This window comes from Dunckerocampus dactyliophorus, chromosome 2, assembly GCF_027744805.1.
Source record: "Dunckerocampus dactyliophorus isolate RoL2022-P2 chromosome 2, RoL_Ddac_1.1, whole genome shotgun sequence".
In the NCBI taxonomy this organism is placed as follows: Eukaryota; Metazoa; Chordata; class Actinopteri; order Syngnathiformes; family Syngnathidae; genus Dunckerocampus; species Dunckerocampus dactyliophorus.
Genome location: NC_072820.1, coordinates 16,189,701 through 16,205,060, shown reverse-complemented (window position 1 = coordinate 16,205,060; position 15,360 = coordinate 16,189,701). Strand labels below are relative to the sequence as shown.

The 15,360-nt window shown below is 39.2% G+C and overlaps 1 protein-coding gene across 1 annotated transcript; it reads left to right on the top strand.

Moving 5' to 3' along the window:
* The first annotated feature begins 35 nt into the window (after positions 1 to 35).
* atg9b (autophagy related 9B) lies at positions 36 to 13,719 on the top strand. The gene is made up of 14 exons (XM_054768886.1): positions 36 to 650; positions 794 to 839; positions 1,071 to 1,133; positions 2,269 to 2,439; positions 3,705 to 3,846; positions 4,049 to 4,797; positions 4,920 to 5,073; positions 5,585 to 5,764; positions 5,849 to 6,094; positions 6,159 to 6,400; positions 6,468 to 6,561; positions 7,571 to 7,658; positions 8,837 to 9,000; positions 11,395 to 13,719. The coding sequence occupies exons 1-13, from the start codon at positions 542 to 544 to the stop codon at positions 8,980 to 8,982; spliced, it is 2,430 nt and encodes an 809-aa protein (XP_054624861.1). The 5' UTR covers positions 36 to 541; the 3' UTR covers positions 8,983 to 9,000; positions 11,395 to 13,719.
* The last annotated feature ends 1,641 nt before the right edge of the window (positions 13,720 to 15,360 follow it).

Genomic DNA, 15,360 nt, shown 5'->3' with positions numbered 1-15,360 from the left:
TACCGGATGTAGTCACGGCTAAACCTGCAGTGACGTTTGTTTGTGAAAGACAAAAACAATGGGCACACAAACACACGGTTCACTGTTATTGTATTGTCGGAGGCACCAACGTTAAGACTGACGGACTGAAGTCTACTGTACCGCAACGGAAATTGGTACAGGTTGAAAGAACGTGAAAGGAGTGCGAAGGAACTGAACACCCGCGAATGGACTCAGCGAGTGGGGGGGGCAACAAAACAAACCGTGTCACCCTGTGTGACCACACTTGATGGCTGAATACTCCCCACGCCAGTCCACCTCTTTTAATTTAACACGCGTTTAACTGTCGCTATTTACTCACCGAATTTCTTCGTGGTTACATTTAATAATAACGTCACAAGCTAGTGAACCACCATGCTAACTTAGCTTTAGCCACAAGTCATACTGAGTGGCTAGCTTACAGGATGTAGCCAAGGTTGAAGGGTCTTCGTTCGCGTCGATGGTGATTTACTCCCAACCAAGCGGTTCCTCAATAGTAAGTGAGCGGAGAATGTGAAGCACAATGGCTAACTTGGAAGCTTACAGGGAGTACCAGAGGATTGAGGACCTGGAGGAGGACTCTCCACCCGGGGAGGAGGACTTGCTACTACACGTGCCCGAAGGCCTGAAAGGTAAACATTGTCATGACAGAACCTCTACAGAAATTGTAAAAAAAAAAAAAAACAACCAACAACATTATTAGCACAGGTCACTATCCGCTTAATGCTTAGTGTTATAAGTTTCAAAATGAAACTTTTTAAAAAATTTGTTGCAGATTCATGGCACCACATCAAGAACTTGGATAACTTCTTCACAAGGATATCCTTTGTTCATGTTGCCACATTTTCTTGAGTGTTGTTTACATGGTTGTGGCGTGTGTGTTACAGCGTACAGAGCCATAAGAAAGCCTATTTAGTGGGAGTAAGTCATGCATTACTGTGTGCTGATTGTTGTGCTTGTCAAGTGACCCAGTGATAGCTCATGTTTTTACATTACACTACTTATTTTTCCTTCCTTTTTGACATTATTTCCCTTAACTTGTGTGTTCACATCTATCATTTCCATCAAAAGAATGGCTTCGCCTGCATGATGCTGTCAGAGTTCTTTGAGCTTGTGTAAGTATTAAAATTTTAATTGAATATGGTACTATAATAGTGAAACTTTAAAGCTTGAACACATTTGTAGGTGCAAATCGTGCCATATAGAAGTAATCTGTTCCTGAATCAAACTATCACCATAATCAACCATTATTAACTACAGACAATGTTTTAGACAGCATATTGACAGCCGTGCAAGTGTACGAATAACTTAATAGCAATATATTTATACAGTAAAACACTAAAGTGGGGAAGGTGTCAAACAAGTGTTTTTGTTAATGCTAAAAAAAAAAAAAAAAGCCTAGCCTGACAGAGCTGTCATGAGTAAGGCTTAGATCTTGCAATATTTGCTGAAACCATGCACAACAGGATAGTTTGGCGTCCATATATTGTGACTTTTGAAGTATATATTACTGGAAAATTCAGTCCTTGGCTTTTGTTGTACCTAAACAATTAGCAATCGCAAATATGCTTTGAATGAAAACACTTTTCCATGTGGAAGGTGTACCTTGTTTACAAATTGTTTTCATGTTCAAGTTAGGCTTTAACATGAACAAGCAGCACATTTCAACACAATTCAGTCTTTCTTAAATGTTTCACATAAGCTGAACTAAAAAAAAATGTTGTTGGCTTTTTTCCAATCAATTTTCCATCCCTGCTCTGAGATAAGTGCCAGTGGGTGCATCTGTTTTTTTAGGCCTTGTGATTTGTGTTTGTATAAATGTGACCACGGCCTACATTAATACAGGGCCTCATGAACCAATTGAGCCACCATGACACATCAGTGATTCAGCATGTGTCACGCTGCACTGAATATTGCACATTAGAACAAATCAGCAAGCTACAAGATGTTTGTAATCAAGTTCTCATATCAATAGTTTTGATGTAGTGTTAAAATTAGCTTGGTTTCTCACACCCCTTCTCTTCAGACCCGAGAAAATGTAATATGTCATCTCACCGCCTACTAAAATAAGATTCCATTTGAAGGTGAAGAAATGTATGCTAAATTTTTAGGAAAGTATAACAAGTCATTCTGCTAATGCCAGAAATTTGAACAAATAAAGCCAATAAATTTGCTCGATCTCTATCGATACTTAATTGACTTCTTTGTGTGTTCTGTTTACTGTGTTAACGTTTTCTTCTATCTTAACAGTCAGTTTCTGTTCGTTGTCACGTTCACAACGTTCCTGGTCAACTGCGTGGAGTATGACGTCCTGTTTGCCAATCGAGCTGTCAATCATACAGGGCCGGGACACAATCCCTTGGACAGGAGCAAAGTCACTATCCCTGATGCCCTCTTGCCCAGCCAGCAGTGTACTGAGAGGTAACTTTACCTCTTCCTATGACAGAACAGAACAAGGTCTTCCTTTTATTACACCTTGTGGTAAATGTTCCTGTTGCGACACATAACAGTTGATGATGCTAGGAACTTGTTTTCGTGTTCCGTGTTCAGTAAATGATCTGTGTCCATGAGGTAAAAGTGGTCAACTGAGACGCTAAAACGCTTTGGCTGGACACCGGGTGAGCTGTCAGCCACATGACACTTCACTGGCAAGAGCTGAGAGGAATAAGCCCCGCCCAGGCCACCCAGTGTTATCATGTTTTTCTTTCCACAGTTGCTTGGCCTGTGCTTGTTTTCCATTGCTAGAGTAATAGGTCTTCTGTCAGTATGTTTCCGAGTAAAGCCAAATATTAGCTGACTTAAAAATGCTCGGAAGTCTTACAGTAGATGGGATCATGGCGTTCCATAATTTGCAACCTTGTGGTTCTTGTTCATGCTTCCTGAAGCTTTGGTATTTATAGATTTGGCCGCATCTATCAGGACAAAATGTGTAATCAAGAGGTTGTTTTTTTTTTTTTTTGTCAAATTCCTCTACATAACGGCAACTGTATTGTCATTTTTTAGCTGGTTTTCTTCCAAATTGTTCTCATTCCAAAACTACATTTCCTATAGGAAACAATGTAAACTGAAATATTTTGTTCCAAGCTCAAACATTCACCACCATAGAACCATTACTAACTTGAATAGTTTAAGTAACATTTTAGCATTTTTACCTGTCATGCAATGTGGACAGAAGACAGTAGATGTTAACCAATGTATAGTAAGACTAAATAAAACCCAAATCAAGTAAAGCAACTCACCCTTGTAAAATGCCTGGCAGACACATAATGGAGAGGTATCTTTTTACATAGCACTACTGCTGCCTAGTGGTGTTTTATGGGTATTGCTGGAATCAACTTGTGTGTGTTAAAGTGAATGTATGTAATTGACACTTAATTGATTTTACTATTATAGCAGCCAGTGTTGCAGTAAGTTTGATTTCTGATTCTATGGTTATCATCACACATTTCCTTGTTGCCATCACTGATGCTCCTGTGGGTGAAAGACACTTGTGCAGCTAATAATTTAGTTGTTCACTGAGCAATTTTCCAGAAAATATTCAGATCAATTTTGGATTGTTCCACTGTTTTAAATTCATAAAAATCCTGCTTCTCAGAGGAGCCTCCCACCTATACATCATAAGATTATTTATTGCAACCGTATTAATAATTGTGCGTGTTGTGTGTTATCTCTCCATCCAACTTCAGGATCCAAGGTAACAGCTGGATCATATTCCTGCTCATCATGGCAGCCGTCTTCTGGCTCTATCGCCTTGTCAAGGTCTTTTGCAATGTCCTAAGCTACTGGGAGATCCGCCAGTTCTATATCAAAGCGCTGAAGATCCGAATGGTACACGTCAAAATGTCCTTTAGATCACTTACATTAGAAAGAGAACACAATACAACACTCAGTGGTTACCCATTATTTTCTATGTAAAATTAATTTCACTGAGCTTCATACTACATTACTTCAGTTGTTTCGATTTATTTATCAGATCAGATCCACATGTGTATACGTGTGAAAGTGATTCACTACTGTCTCATTGTCCCAGGATGAACTATGCAACTTCACGTGGCAGGAAGTCCAGGACCGTCTCATCAGCCTGCAACGAGAGCAGCAAATGTGCATCCACAAGAAAGAGCTGACAGAACTCGACATCTATCACCGCATCCTGCGGTTCAAGAACTACATGGTGGCCATGATCAACAAATCCCTGCTTCCCGTGCAGCTGCAGCTCCCCCTGCTGGGCAATGTGGTCTTCCTCACGCAGGGCTTGAAGTACAACTTTGAGCTCATTCTCTTCTGGGGACCTGGCTCACTGTTCCAGAACAAGTGGAACCTGCACCCCAAGTACAAGCGTAGTGGTAACCGCCTAGAACTGGCACAGCAGCTCAGCAGAGTCATTCTGCTGATGGGCGTGGCCAACCTGCTGCTGTGTCCTTTTATTTTGGTGTGGCAGGTCCTCTACGCCTTCTTCAGCTACACTGAAATCATTCGGCGCGAGCCTGGGAGCCTAGGTGCACGCCGATGGTCCCTCTATGGTAGATTATACTTGCGTCACTTCAATGAGCTCAACCACGAGCTGCACGGACGCTTAGGACGAGGCTACAAGCCCACGTCTAAGTACATGAACTCCTTCATGTCACCACTGCTCACTGTGCTCGCTAAAAACATCGCCTTCTTCTCCGGCTCAGTGTTGGCTGTGCTCATCGCACTGACAGTCTATGATGAAGATGTCCTGACAGTGCAGCACATTCTGACTGCTATCACTGTGCTGGGAGTGGTCATCACGATCACCAGGTGGGTCACTACAGAAAGCCACATGCATCATTTGAGGGTGACTTTGCAAAAACACGGAAATTACTATTCTCCTAATTTGCAACAACAGATGCCTTAATGTTTCCTTATTTGTCCTATACCAGGTCCTTCATCCCAGATGAGCATATGGTGTGGTGCCCAGAGCAGCTGCTGCAGTGCATGCTGGCACACATCCACTACATGCCAGACCACTGGAGGGGCAACGCTAACAAGAGCGAAACCCGCGATGAGGTGGCGCAGCTGTTCCAGTACAAAGCGGTGAGGAGGACAAACCTTGTCTTGTCACACTGGGAAATATCTGGTCAGTGGATTAGTTGGACAATAATTGTTTGTTCAAACTGCAGAATTTAAATTGGAACATCTCCACATTTTGTGGAATAGGTGAGCAACTGTCAATACAGCTTCTTTGTCAATTTTATGACAATTTGTAGCTTCTTTGGCACAGCGACCCTGCAAAGTTGGCGTATGTTTTTAACAACACTTCAGGCTAAGCGTTGCGGAATACAATTAAACACAGGTTTTATCCCACCTCTGTCGTGACTCTGATACTACAGCTGAAGCCGGAAAATAGCCTGGTCAACGTCAACTTCCCCATTTGGTGTCGGTGCCATTTATACAGAACAGCATCACAGTTACTGGAAGTGCGAAATGGTCTTTCACATCTTATACTTACACTTAAATCTTACGCTTAAATTAGGCTAGAATTAGTTGCCCTGTGGGGTACATTGAGATTATTTTTTCAAACCACGCTCTTCTTGGATTGTATCAGGTGTTCATCCTGGAGGAGTTGCTGAGTCCCATCGTCACCCCCTTCATTCTCATCTTCCTGCTGAGGAACAAGTCTCTGGAGATCATTGACTTCTTCAGGAACTTTACAGTGGAGGTGGTTGGAGTGGGAGACATCTGTTCTTTTGCACAGATGGACATCAGACGCCACGGAAACCCAACTGTAAGCATGCCTTTCTTCTAGTGCATTTCCTGAATGAGACAGCACATCATTACTCAAATGTAAATGTGTCTGATGATCTTACAGTGGATGTCCGAGGGCCAGACGGAGGCGTCCGTGTACCAACAAGCTGAGAACGGCAAGACAGAGTTGTCTCTCATGCACTTCACCATTAAGAACCCACACTGGCAGCCACCTCTGGAGAGCTCTGTATTCATCAGCCACCTCAAGGAGAAGGTGCAACATGATGCACAAGGTGGTCCGTCCACGCAGCTTCTCCTTTCTGAGGCTCCTCTCTGCACATCACTGCAGTCCAATGAATCTGGGACAGGGGTAAGAAACCCGTCATAGCATCACTGTATAGGAATTATGCATTCACTTTCTTTGTTGTTGTCAGCCTGATAATCTGTTAGCAAGCGTCCTGGCGCACCCCGTCCTAACAGCGTCAGGACTACAAGGCAGAGATCATCGCTTTATCCCACCAAGCACAGCAGCGTCAGCCGCCGCCAGCGTCTTAGCCTCTTTGTCTACGTCTCAGCTTGTACATGGCAGCCATCGTGGCCGCCTGCACCGCCATCAAACCTCTTCTGTGCATCCAGAGAGCACCATGTACCGCAGTGATCGCACCATCTTTGACAGGTCCTAACAATTTTTTTTTAAATTATCAACGGCTTTAATTAACATTGTATATGTTTTTTTTCCCCAGTATGTCAACCAGTGACAGCCGTTTACGGAGCAATACCCTACACTCAGAGTTTGCCTCTGCAGAGATGAGCCTTCACGCTATCTACATGCACGAGGTAATTTCCTGACCTCGACGCCACACACTTTCATTTAGACAAGCACAGAAAGTAAATACAATAGATCCCCACTTTTTGTGGGGGTTAATTTCCAGGACCACCAGAGAATGGCAAAATACAGCGAGTAATTTATACGCCCATAAAAATGTCAGGCTTACTCCCCTCTCCACTACAAGCCCTCCTACTAGCTTGATGTTCTCTGATTTTCAGATCAACATTTACAATAAAAGTGACTGCTGTAATTTTTTGATTAGATTCATTCACAGCCCTCCCCTTCTCTCTTCAATTGCCATTGTTCACTTGCAACACAATCCAGATGCCTCACACACTTATTGCATGCATTAAAAGTATAAAATGTATAGGTACTCACCAGTAATAATTGATATTGTAAGATGATCTATTCAGCTGTGCATATGGCAACTGAAAGTATTTTATCGGCACTCTTCACTTGTTTTTAATTTAGTTGTTTTATGGAATGATTTGGGGGAATTTAATGTAATAATTTTAGAAAGATTTCATGTTTTATGGAATGATTTTATGAAGTGATTTTACCATTTTTTTTTAAAGCACTTTCAATTACCTTGTGTATGAATTGTGCTCTATAAATAAACTTGCCTTGCTTTGCCTATCATCGATGAACAAATGGAATCAGAGTCACATTGTAGCCAGTCAAGTCAAAGTGTGAAAATCTCAATATTTGACGAAAAAACATTACCAGTGAAGCATAAAGACATTGTAAAAGTTGTGGGATTTTTAAACACTGGTACATGTACTAGTATGTTATACATTTTTACATGTATTATCCCATATTTATAAGTTACTGCCAGTTTATGGTGAATGTGATGTGTTTTCTGCAGAAAAAACTGCCTATTTTCTGAGGGGAAAAAAAATAAAACAAAAAAAATATATATTTTTTGACCAAAAATCTGTGAATTTGCGAGGCTGTGAATGCTGAATTGCAAATGTGCAGGATTCACTGTATTGCATTGACACATTTTTGTCTTTTCAGCTCCACCAGCAGACCTCTCATCCGCAGAGAAGTTCAGGGCATTTGCCACAAAACCAAATGCCAATGACAGAACTGCACAGCAACACTGGTAAATTTAACATCAGTCACATGTATCAGGCATGCAGCAGTATTTTGTAAGGATGCACCGATCAGGGTTTTACCGATCATCCATGAGTGAAACCGGCCGATACCGATCACATAGATTAAATGTAAATTTTTTAATTTACTATTGGCTATATGATATGAAAATGGGAACCAAAAAAATCACCTTTGTTTGGACAAAAACATATTTGACTGAAGAGAACATATATCACTGGTGAAACTTGGAGGATGAGATGCCTTCTTTAACTCATTCAATCCCAGCTATTTTTCAAAAGACAACCGCTTCAGTACCGACCATTTTAGACGATTTTGGCAGATTTTTCAAGGAACACTGAATATTGTGTTTTATGGCTATATGAACATGGAACCTACCAAAAGAAAGATTAGACTCTGGTCTTTCATCAGAAAAAAAGTTTGTTTCTACCTTTTTCCGTTCTTTAGTAATCAGCAATAGCACATAGGTAAGTTTCAGGAAAATATCAGTTCCCCACAAGAAGAGGGAGAAAAACAGCTTTTTGTGAAAGATTTCAAGCATAACTTTCACTTTGACACACATTTTTTGCTTTTGTGACAGCTCAAATATCTCCACAACTATACCACAACATAAACGATACAAAAAAGGGTTGTTTTACATCAAATATATTTACAAATATAATACCATTAACTGTTTACAATTTTCAGATTTGGACCTAAATTGTGTGTGTGCACGCGTGTGTGTGCACGCGTTAAAACTTCCCCACAATGCGTAACCTTTTGCACGCTACACTCCCTGCTCTTCCACTTCCTCCTGTGAGTGTGATTTTACATGCAAAAGCTCCATGCCGAGCTCTTATCAAGTGCACTTCTGCCACGTTGTGGCTGTTTTTATGGCTTAAAACTGATCTAAAAGTGACATCTTTTAGTGTGAAGTTGCTTCATCACCCCTTTTTACCTCTCACCCGAAAAAACATAAAAGGAGACTCCGGAGCCGCGGTTTGCCGACGCCTAGTCTAATGATTACAAGAACTTTGAGGATATCTGTATTACATACAGTACATGTATGTACATGTACATGTATGCTAGCATGTAACAACTCCCATGGGGGGCACTACAAATTTAATCTACAGTCAAGTGAAAAATTATGGTGTACATTTATATCAACTTACCCCTTTTTTTTTTTTTTAGCTTTCCCAGCCCACGTTTGTTGTACAACATCTTTAGCCACCCCTGTGCAACTTGGTGGGTGGCAAGAAGAAGAGGAGGAGGATGAAGGTGAACAGGAGATTAACAGTGGATCCACTCCAAAACAAGCCACCGGGAGGAGTCACTAAAGTGCCTTATGACATAAGGTATGCTGTGTATTTTTAATTGTGTACCTTATTGCAGAGCACATAGTTATTGATCACTGTGATGACCAAGTTTCCAAAGTGGTGCTACACGTTTACGGTATTAATTATATTACAACCACATTAGGGAAGGTTGTCCAACATTAAGGCAAAGCAAGTTTATTTACAGAGCACAATTCGTACATAAGGTAATTGAAAGTGCTTTACAGAAAAGAAGGGTAAAATCACTTCATAAAATCATTCCATAAAACAGAAAATCATTTGAAAATCATTACATAAAATTCCATAAATCATTCCATAAAACAAATAATTAAAAATTAATTAAAATTGAAGAGCGCAGATAAAATACTTTCAGTTGTTATATGCACAGTTGAATAGAAGCATTTTCGGCCTGGATTTGAACATTGACAAAGTTGAGGATTGACGCACATCTTCTGGAAGACTGTTCCAGATTTTGGCAGCATAAAACTGAAACGTAGCGTCGCCGTGTTTGGTCCTGATATTGTGGTAGTGATGTGTTTAGTTTCTGATGCTGCATTCAAGACACCTGGAAAGTGTGAAACATCCCACTTCAAAGCATCCAACTTGATAAAAAATAAGACCAACCACAACAATAATCTAGAACAGGGGTCTCGAAGCACGAGGCCGTGGCCCGGTTATTGTAAATAACTACATCAAATTTTATGTAAATGGATATCAATTTTGGAAATATGCACCATTATTTTATTTAAAAAATAATAGTGAGAAATCCCACAGTTTTTGCATGTTTATGGTGTTTGTTGCAAACGGTGACCCCTCCCACTTTTGGCCCCAAATGCTGATACTACCGTATGTCTTAATGCATAAAGGTAAGATTTGATGGCGGTATTGAGTGCTATTTCTGTGCACAACCTCAAGTTAATTCATGCTAGCACACTGCCTGTTACCAGACACATCAAACAGCTATGTATGGTTTTCCCTCTGAAAAGCAAACTCCAGGCTTGTACTGGTGGATGGTGGGTCTTTATTAATTTTGTTTTTTTAGTTCGATTTTGTTCCTGTCTTAGTTTTACACGATACATAATAACAGTAAATATTGTCTTTATTAGGCCTGTCATGATAATCGATAAATCAATTAATCGCACAATAAATAAAAACAAAGTTGATAATTTTGCCGGTCTCTATATATATTGACATGTGCATGCGCGTTTGTTTTCCTCCTCTCACTACCAAACAGGCTGGATGACAAGAGGTTTCACTCTGTGCATCTGTCTCCACACCAGGGTGCGTTGGTTCTATAGCGGAATGAACAGAGTGAGTGAACCCTCCTGTCAGTCATTCAGTCTCTGTCTCAGTGAGGAGAGGTGGGGCTGCAAGCAAGCACACACACAGCAGCAGCAGTCTGTGTGCACTTGCTAGCTGTGTGTGTCATGTGCTACACGTTCGAATACTTTCAATCTGACGTCATTTTCAGCCCGTGTGTGCATTGTTATTTTGTGACTTGAAAAAGTTTGTGACAAATACAATTACTGTAAATAAAAAAATACAAAACGGAGGAACTTACGTTTCAGTGATTCCCGAAGTATCACACTTCATTGTGCACCAAATGCATATTGCGGCATCCAACACATGTACTTTGACCAAACTCTGACAAAACGTTAAACCATATTAAACGTAAACAGCGTGTTCCAAACATAATGTTGTTAAAAGTGAATCAAGGAAGTGTATATGCAAATGAGCTCATGTCTCATGGACACACAATGTGAACTTCAGAGTATTTTCAGGTTGTTTCTCTGTTTTTTGTCAGTATCCAGACAACAATGAAAGTGACAATGATTCCAAATCAGGTTGTTGTTTCTTTTTTACTGATTTTTATTTAAGTGTAATTTTTGCTAAAAGAGAGTCCATTTTATGTTCATTGGGGTTTTCTGTCTTTTTTTTTTTTTTGCTTGTTTAGTTTCTTATGTTATTTCTTTAATTAATTTATTTAAAAGCCCTTGACATTCCAATTCCAATGTTAAATACTCTTGATGAAATAATCTTGCTTTTGATACGTTTTACACGTAATATTATGCCATATATTATTATTACATTAATGAAAAAATTGTCTCAAAATAATGTTGACAATAATATCGTGTATCTGCAATATTTTGTTGGACAACTATTGTCCAGCAAAATTTGTTATCGTGACAGGCCTAGCCTTTATAGAAATGTAGTGTGTCTCTGTGGACATGTGACGTTAGATGACCACTTGTTGGAACTCTGTGGGCATTTTCTCATCACAGAACAGAAGATTCCAGTTTTCTGGAATGCAGCATTAGTCCTCCAGAGCAAGCCATGTACCTTTTTTTTATCGACCTTTTATCTTTTAATATGAGATGCCAAACACTTTAACACTCTTTTTTTGTTTTTTCCTAGTGTTTACATTTTACTTTTCTCCAGTGAACATGGTGGCCTTAGAGGATCTTCATGGAGAATTATAGCACGGATCTTTAAATGCGTCTTTTCAACGTTCAGTGTCATGAGGGACTCTCACAAACATGAAGTAACCACTGTCATCATCTTCTTCTGCAAGCCTCATCTGGCAGACATCAGGGAAGCATACATTTTTGTTTTTTTACACATGGTTTTTGTCAATGTGTATTCATAAAACCACTGATGGAAACTCCAAAGGATCATGCTGACCTCTGCTTTTAGCTCTGCGTGCACTATGAAGCAGTGCACATTACAGCAACAGTCTACTTGTAGAATGTCAGTCTCTCCCCTGCATTACTTCAGAGCTTGACTATAAAAGGCATACTACCACAGTAGAAGAACATGTGGCAAAAGCCCTTCGATGGAACATTTTGATGCTGCTGCCTGTGTTTGCGTCACAGAATTGGTTCAGTATTATTGTGTCTCAAGCTTTTGTATCATTTATTTAATGATGTTAGGAAACAAATACAGATTTCCAATACAGGAAGAAGAGGTTTTTATGTCCCATGTAGACAATTACCTAGGGCTTTTATCCAACAAGTTTTTTAGTTTTTCAGTCAAGCACTGATCCAAGAAATTATCAGGAAAATACATGCTTGGGTTTGCTTTTAGATGTCTTGATTGTACATGTTTGTTTTTTAATAGGCATGCAATTAGAGTGGAAGATTTCTGGTACATTTCTACAAACGTGTCATGGAAAGTGTGCCAATAAGCTTTAGTGAGAATATTTTATTTAGAACTTTAAGTTCTTTCCATGGATGACAGAGCACATATATCCTTTGACCATTTACATTTTTATCAAACGTTCCTTATTATAAACCCCTTTTACACTTGCCTATAAAAGCCGTAAATTTTTCCTGCCTTCTTTTGTGTCACTGTTCTGCATAAACTGCACCAAACAGCGCACAGAATGAAAGTCAACCGGGGAATTTTCCACCCGCCCTTTTGTGTTGAAAGCAATTGTCTCTGTCTAACATTAATTTGCTGTTTTTGCTGTGTGAAAGCGCACACGGCTTCGGCAATATCCTGCTTCAAAGATTTCTGTTTGAAAGGCAAAGGCGGACAAGTACTGCTCCTTTCCTACCCAAGATTTGAATAGTTGATATTTTCTCCTTAATCTGGCATTCCCCTACAAGAGTGTGCAAAAAAAGCCCCTCAATCAACATTTAATGAGCTCTATCTGTATTTATTACTTCTTGCCCTCTGATATTTAATAGATAGGTGATTGTTATTTATTTAAAATAATTAATTATTGATTTGCAATCAATGGCGGTGCCCACATATATACAAGTAGCTCACAAAGTGACATGAAATCATGTCAGAATAGTAGAAAATGCCCATACTATATACAGGTACATATAAAATACACAGGTTGATAGAACTAGAGGCTATATATTGCTTTATGGCTTTTATTTTATTACTATTTTTAAATCATAATCAAATGTCATTAATACTTCAAAAAAACATGTCGGCCTCATTGTTCATGTATCTGTGGATGGACAAAAGTTTAACAATGCTAAAATCTCAGTATTGTGCACTGATACATATAAATATATGCGTAATAAGCACAGTTTTACATGTACATAATATTGCAGCTCAGAAAGGGGGCGGAGTCCCAAAGGGACACTTGACTCCGCCCCTGAGCCACCACTACCACCTCTACGCGTTTGTATATGTAAAAAGATATATCACCTTTTGTATCATCAGTGTGGCCAATCAGGTGAGGTTGTGTCACATGCTTTTTGTGGTCACCATCTTACTAGTTTGAGACACTGGAGCTTGTTGTGTGTTTTATAAGACAGTTGCACCTCACTGCTGGTGTTCTCCTTTTATTTGAAGCAGTGCCTTAGTGTTAACGACTCATATGGGATTTATTTACAGTAAATATTATGCCATACTCACGTCACTGTGTGTGTAACATCAAATACAACAGTCAAAATGTCTTTTAAAATGCATTTATTACATTTATGCAGTTTCACTTTGCACTGATTTCTGTCATCAATGTATGACTTCATGCCCACCACACACACACACACACATACACACAGTGGCTGGGACAAGGTGCTATGTTTTAATGCTGAAATACTACAATAAGGTTTAAAACCTTCTAAATACTAAACACTAGCAGACGAATGCAACTTTCCGGCACAAAAACATGTTTTCTGTGTCCTGAGTTAAGAGGCAGATACATCTTATGTGTTCCATTTTCTGTGTGCGTGCGTGTGTTAAGGATTATGTAATGTTTATTTGAAATAAAACATACTTTGGCAATTGCATGTGTGAGCTTGACACTGAAGTCTTTTAATTACAAATATTTTTGCAAGGTTATGTTCTTAAATATCATTTATTGCGGTTTAAAGAGTTAAAATCATGTAATTACTTTTCCCTCTAACTTTGTAACCCATGGCTTGTATCGTACAACTCTATCATGCTCCAATACCCCACATTATTATAGGTTAATGTTAAAGTAAAAAATAGATTAAAACAGACAAAACCCATATATAATATCAATAATATAGTTTATAATTTTTAAAATCAAATTCTTGCATATTTGTGTCCTTGTGATCAATTTTGAGCATTTATAATTGTTTAAATCTTTACTTTTTTGACCATTCTATTGGTAAATATTAATATTTTTTATTATTATAATAACTACAGATGTCTCAAAAGAAATCTTACAAGACTGCCCTTGTCTTGTTTTTTTGTAAGGATTTTTACTGTTTGCTGATTTGAATTCTTGTTATGTTATTGTCATCCACCACCTATACCAGGGGTGTCCAAACTTTTCCATTTGCACAAGTTATACACTCCTGATCAAAATCTTAAGACCAGTTGAAAAATTGCTCGAATTTGCATTTTGCACATTTGGATCTTAATAAGGTTTTAAGTAGAGCTACAATATGCAAAAGCATGAAGCGGAACTTAATTACAATTTAAACAACAAAATAAACCGAATAGGTTGTTTTTCACCTGATCAAAAGTTTAAGACCACAGGCTATAAAAGCCAAAATCTGTTCAAAATGTTCGTTTTCTGTCAGACATTCACACTGTCATGCCTCCTGATGGCTAAAGCTAAGAAGCTTTCTCTTTTTGAATGTGGTCGGATTGTGGAGTTGCATAAGCAAGGCCTCTCGCAGCGTGCCATTGCTGCTGAGGTTGGCAGCAGTAAGACAGTCATTCTACATATTTTTTGAAAGATCCTGAGCATTATGGAACAAAAGTCAAGTCAAGTCAAGTGGTAGACCCAAAAAAATCACACCTGCACTGAGCCAATTGGCTGTCCATCAAGACACAGGGCAGTCTTCCATCCACATTAAGGCCCTTACTGGTGCCGACTGCAGCGCAATAACCATCAGACGGAATCTGCGGGAAAAGGGTTTAAAAAAACAATAAACTAATTCAAAGACCTCAAAAATGTAACCTTGACGGTCCAGATGGCTTCCAATGTTACTGGCATGACAAGGAGATCCCACCTGAAATGTTTTCTACCTGGCACAGTGGAGGGGGGTCCATCATGATCTGGAGTAGTTTTTCATTCAGTGGAACACTGGAGCTTCAGGTGTTGCAGGGTCATCAAACGGCGGCCGCTTACGGACAGTTTAATTGTAGTTTTCGATAAATTACTTTTTCAAAGTGCTTGTACCAATGGTGGTATGCGTGCTCCAGCTAGTGGTACTCAGTAACACCAGATGTTTTTTTTTTTTAATACAGTTATATTAGACACATGAAATAATTGTACAAATGCAAATATATTTATTTGCTAATATTAACTTCATATAACATCATACATTACTTGTGGGTATATGCCACATATTGGAAGCTAAACCCTTTCGCAGCAAAATTTGGTGGTACAAAATATGTACTTGGTTTTAAACGTTTGACAGCCTCTGCTGTAAATGATGTTTAAAA

Excerpts from the sequence above, each read along its gene's own strand:
- atg9b (XM_054768886.1), top strand. The coding sequence starts at position 542 with ATGGCTAACTTGGAAGCTTACAGGGAGTACCAGAGGATTGAGGACCTG. Across the intron at positions 6,095-6,158 it reads CCAATGAATCTGGGACAGGG|CCTGATAATCTGTTAGCAAG; the intron begins GTAAGAAACCCG and ends TGTTGTTGTCAG. Across the intron at positions 6,401-6,467 it reads GATCGCACCATCTTTGACAG|TATGTCAACCAGTGACAGCC; the intron begins GTCCTAACAATT and ends TTTTTTCCCCAG.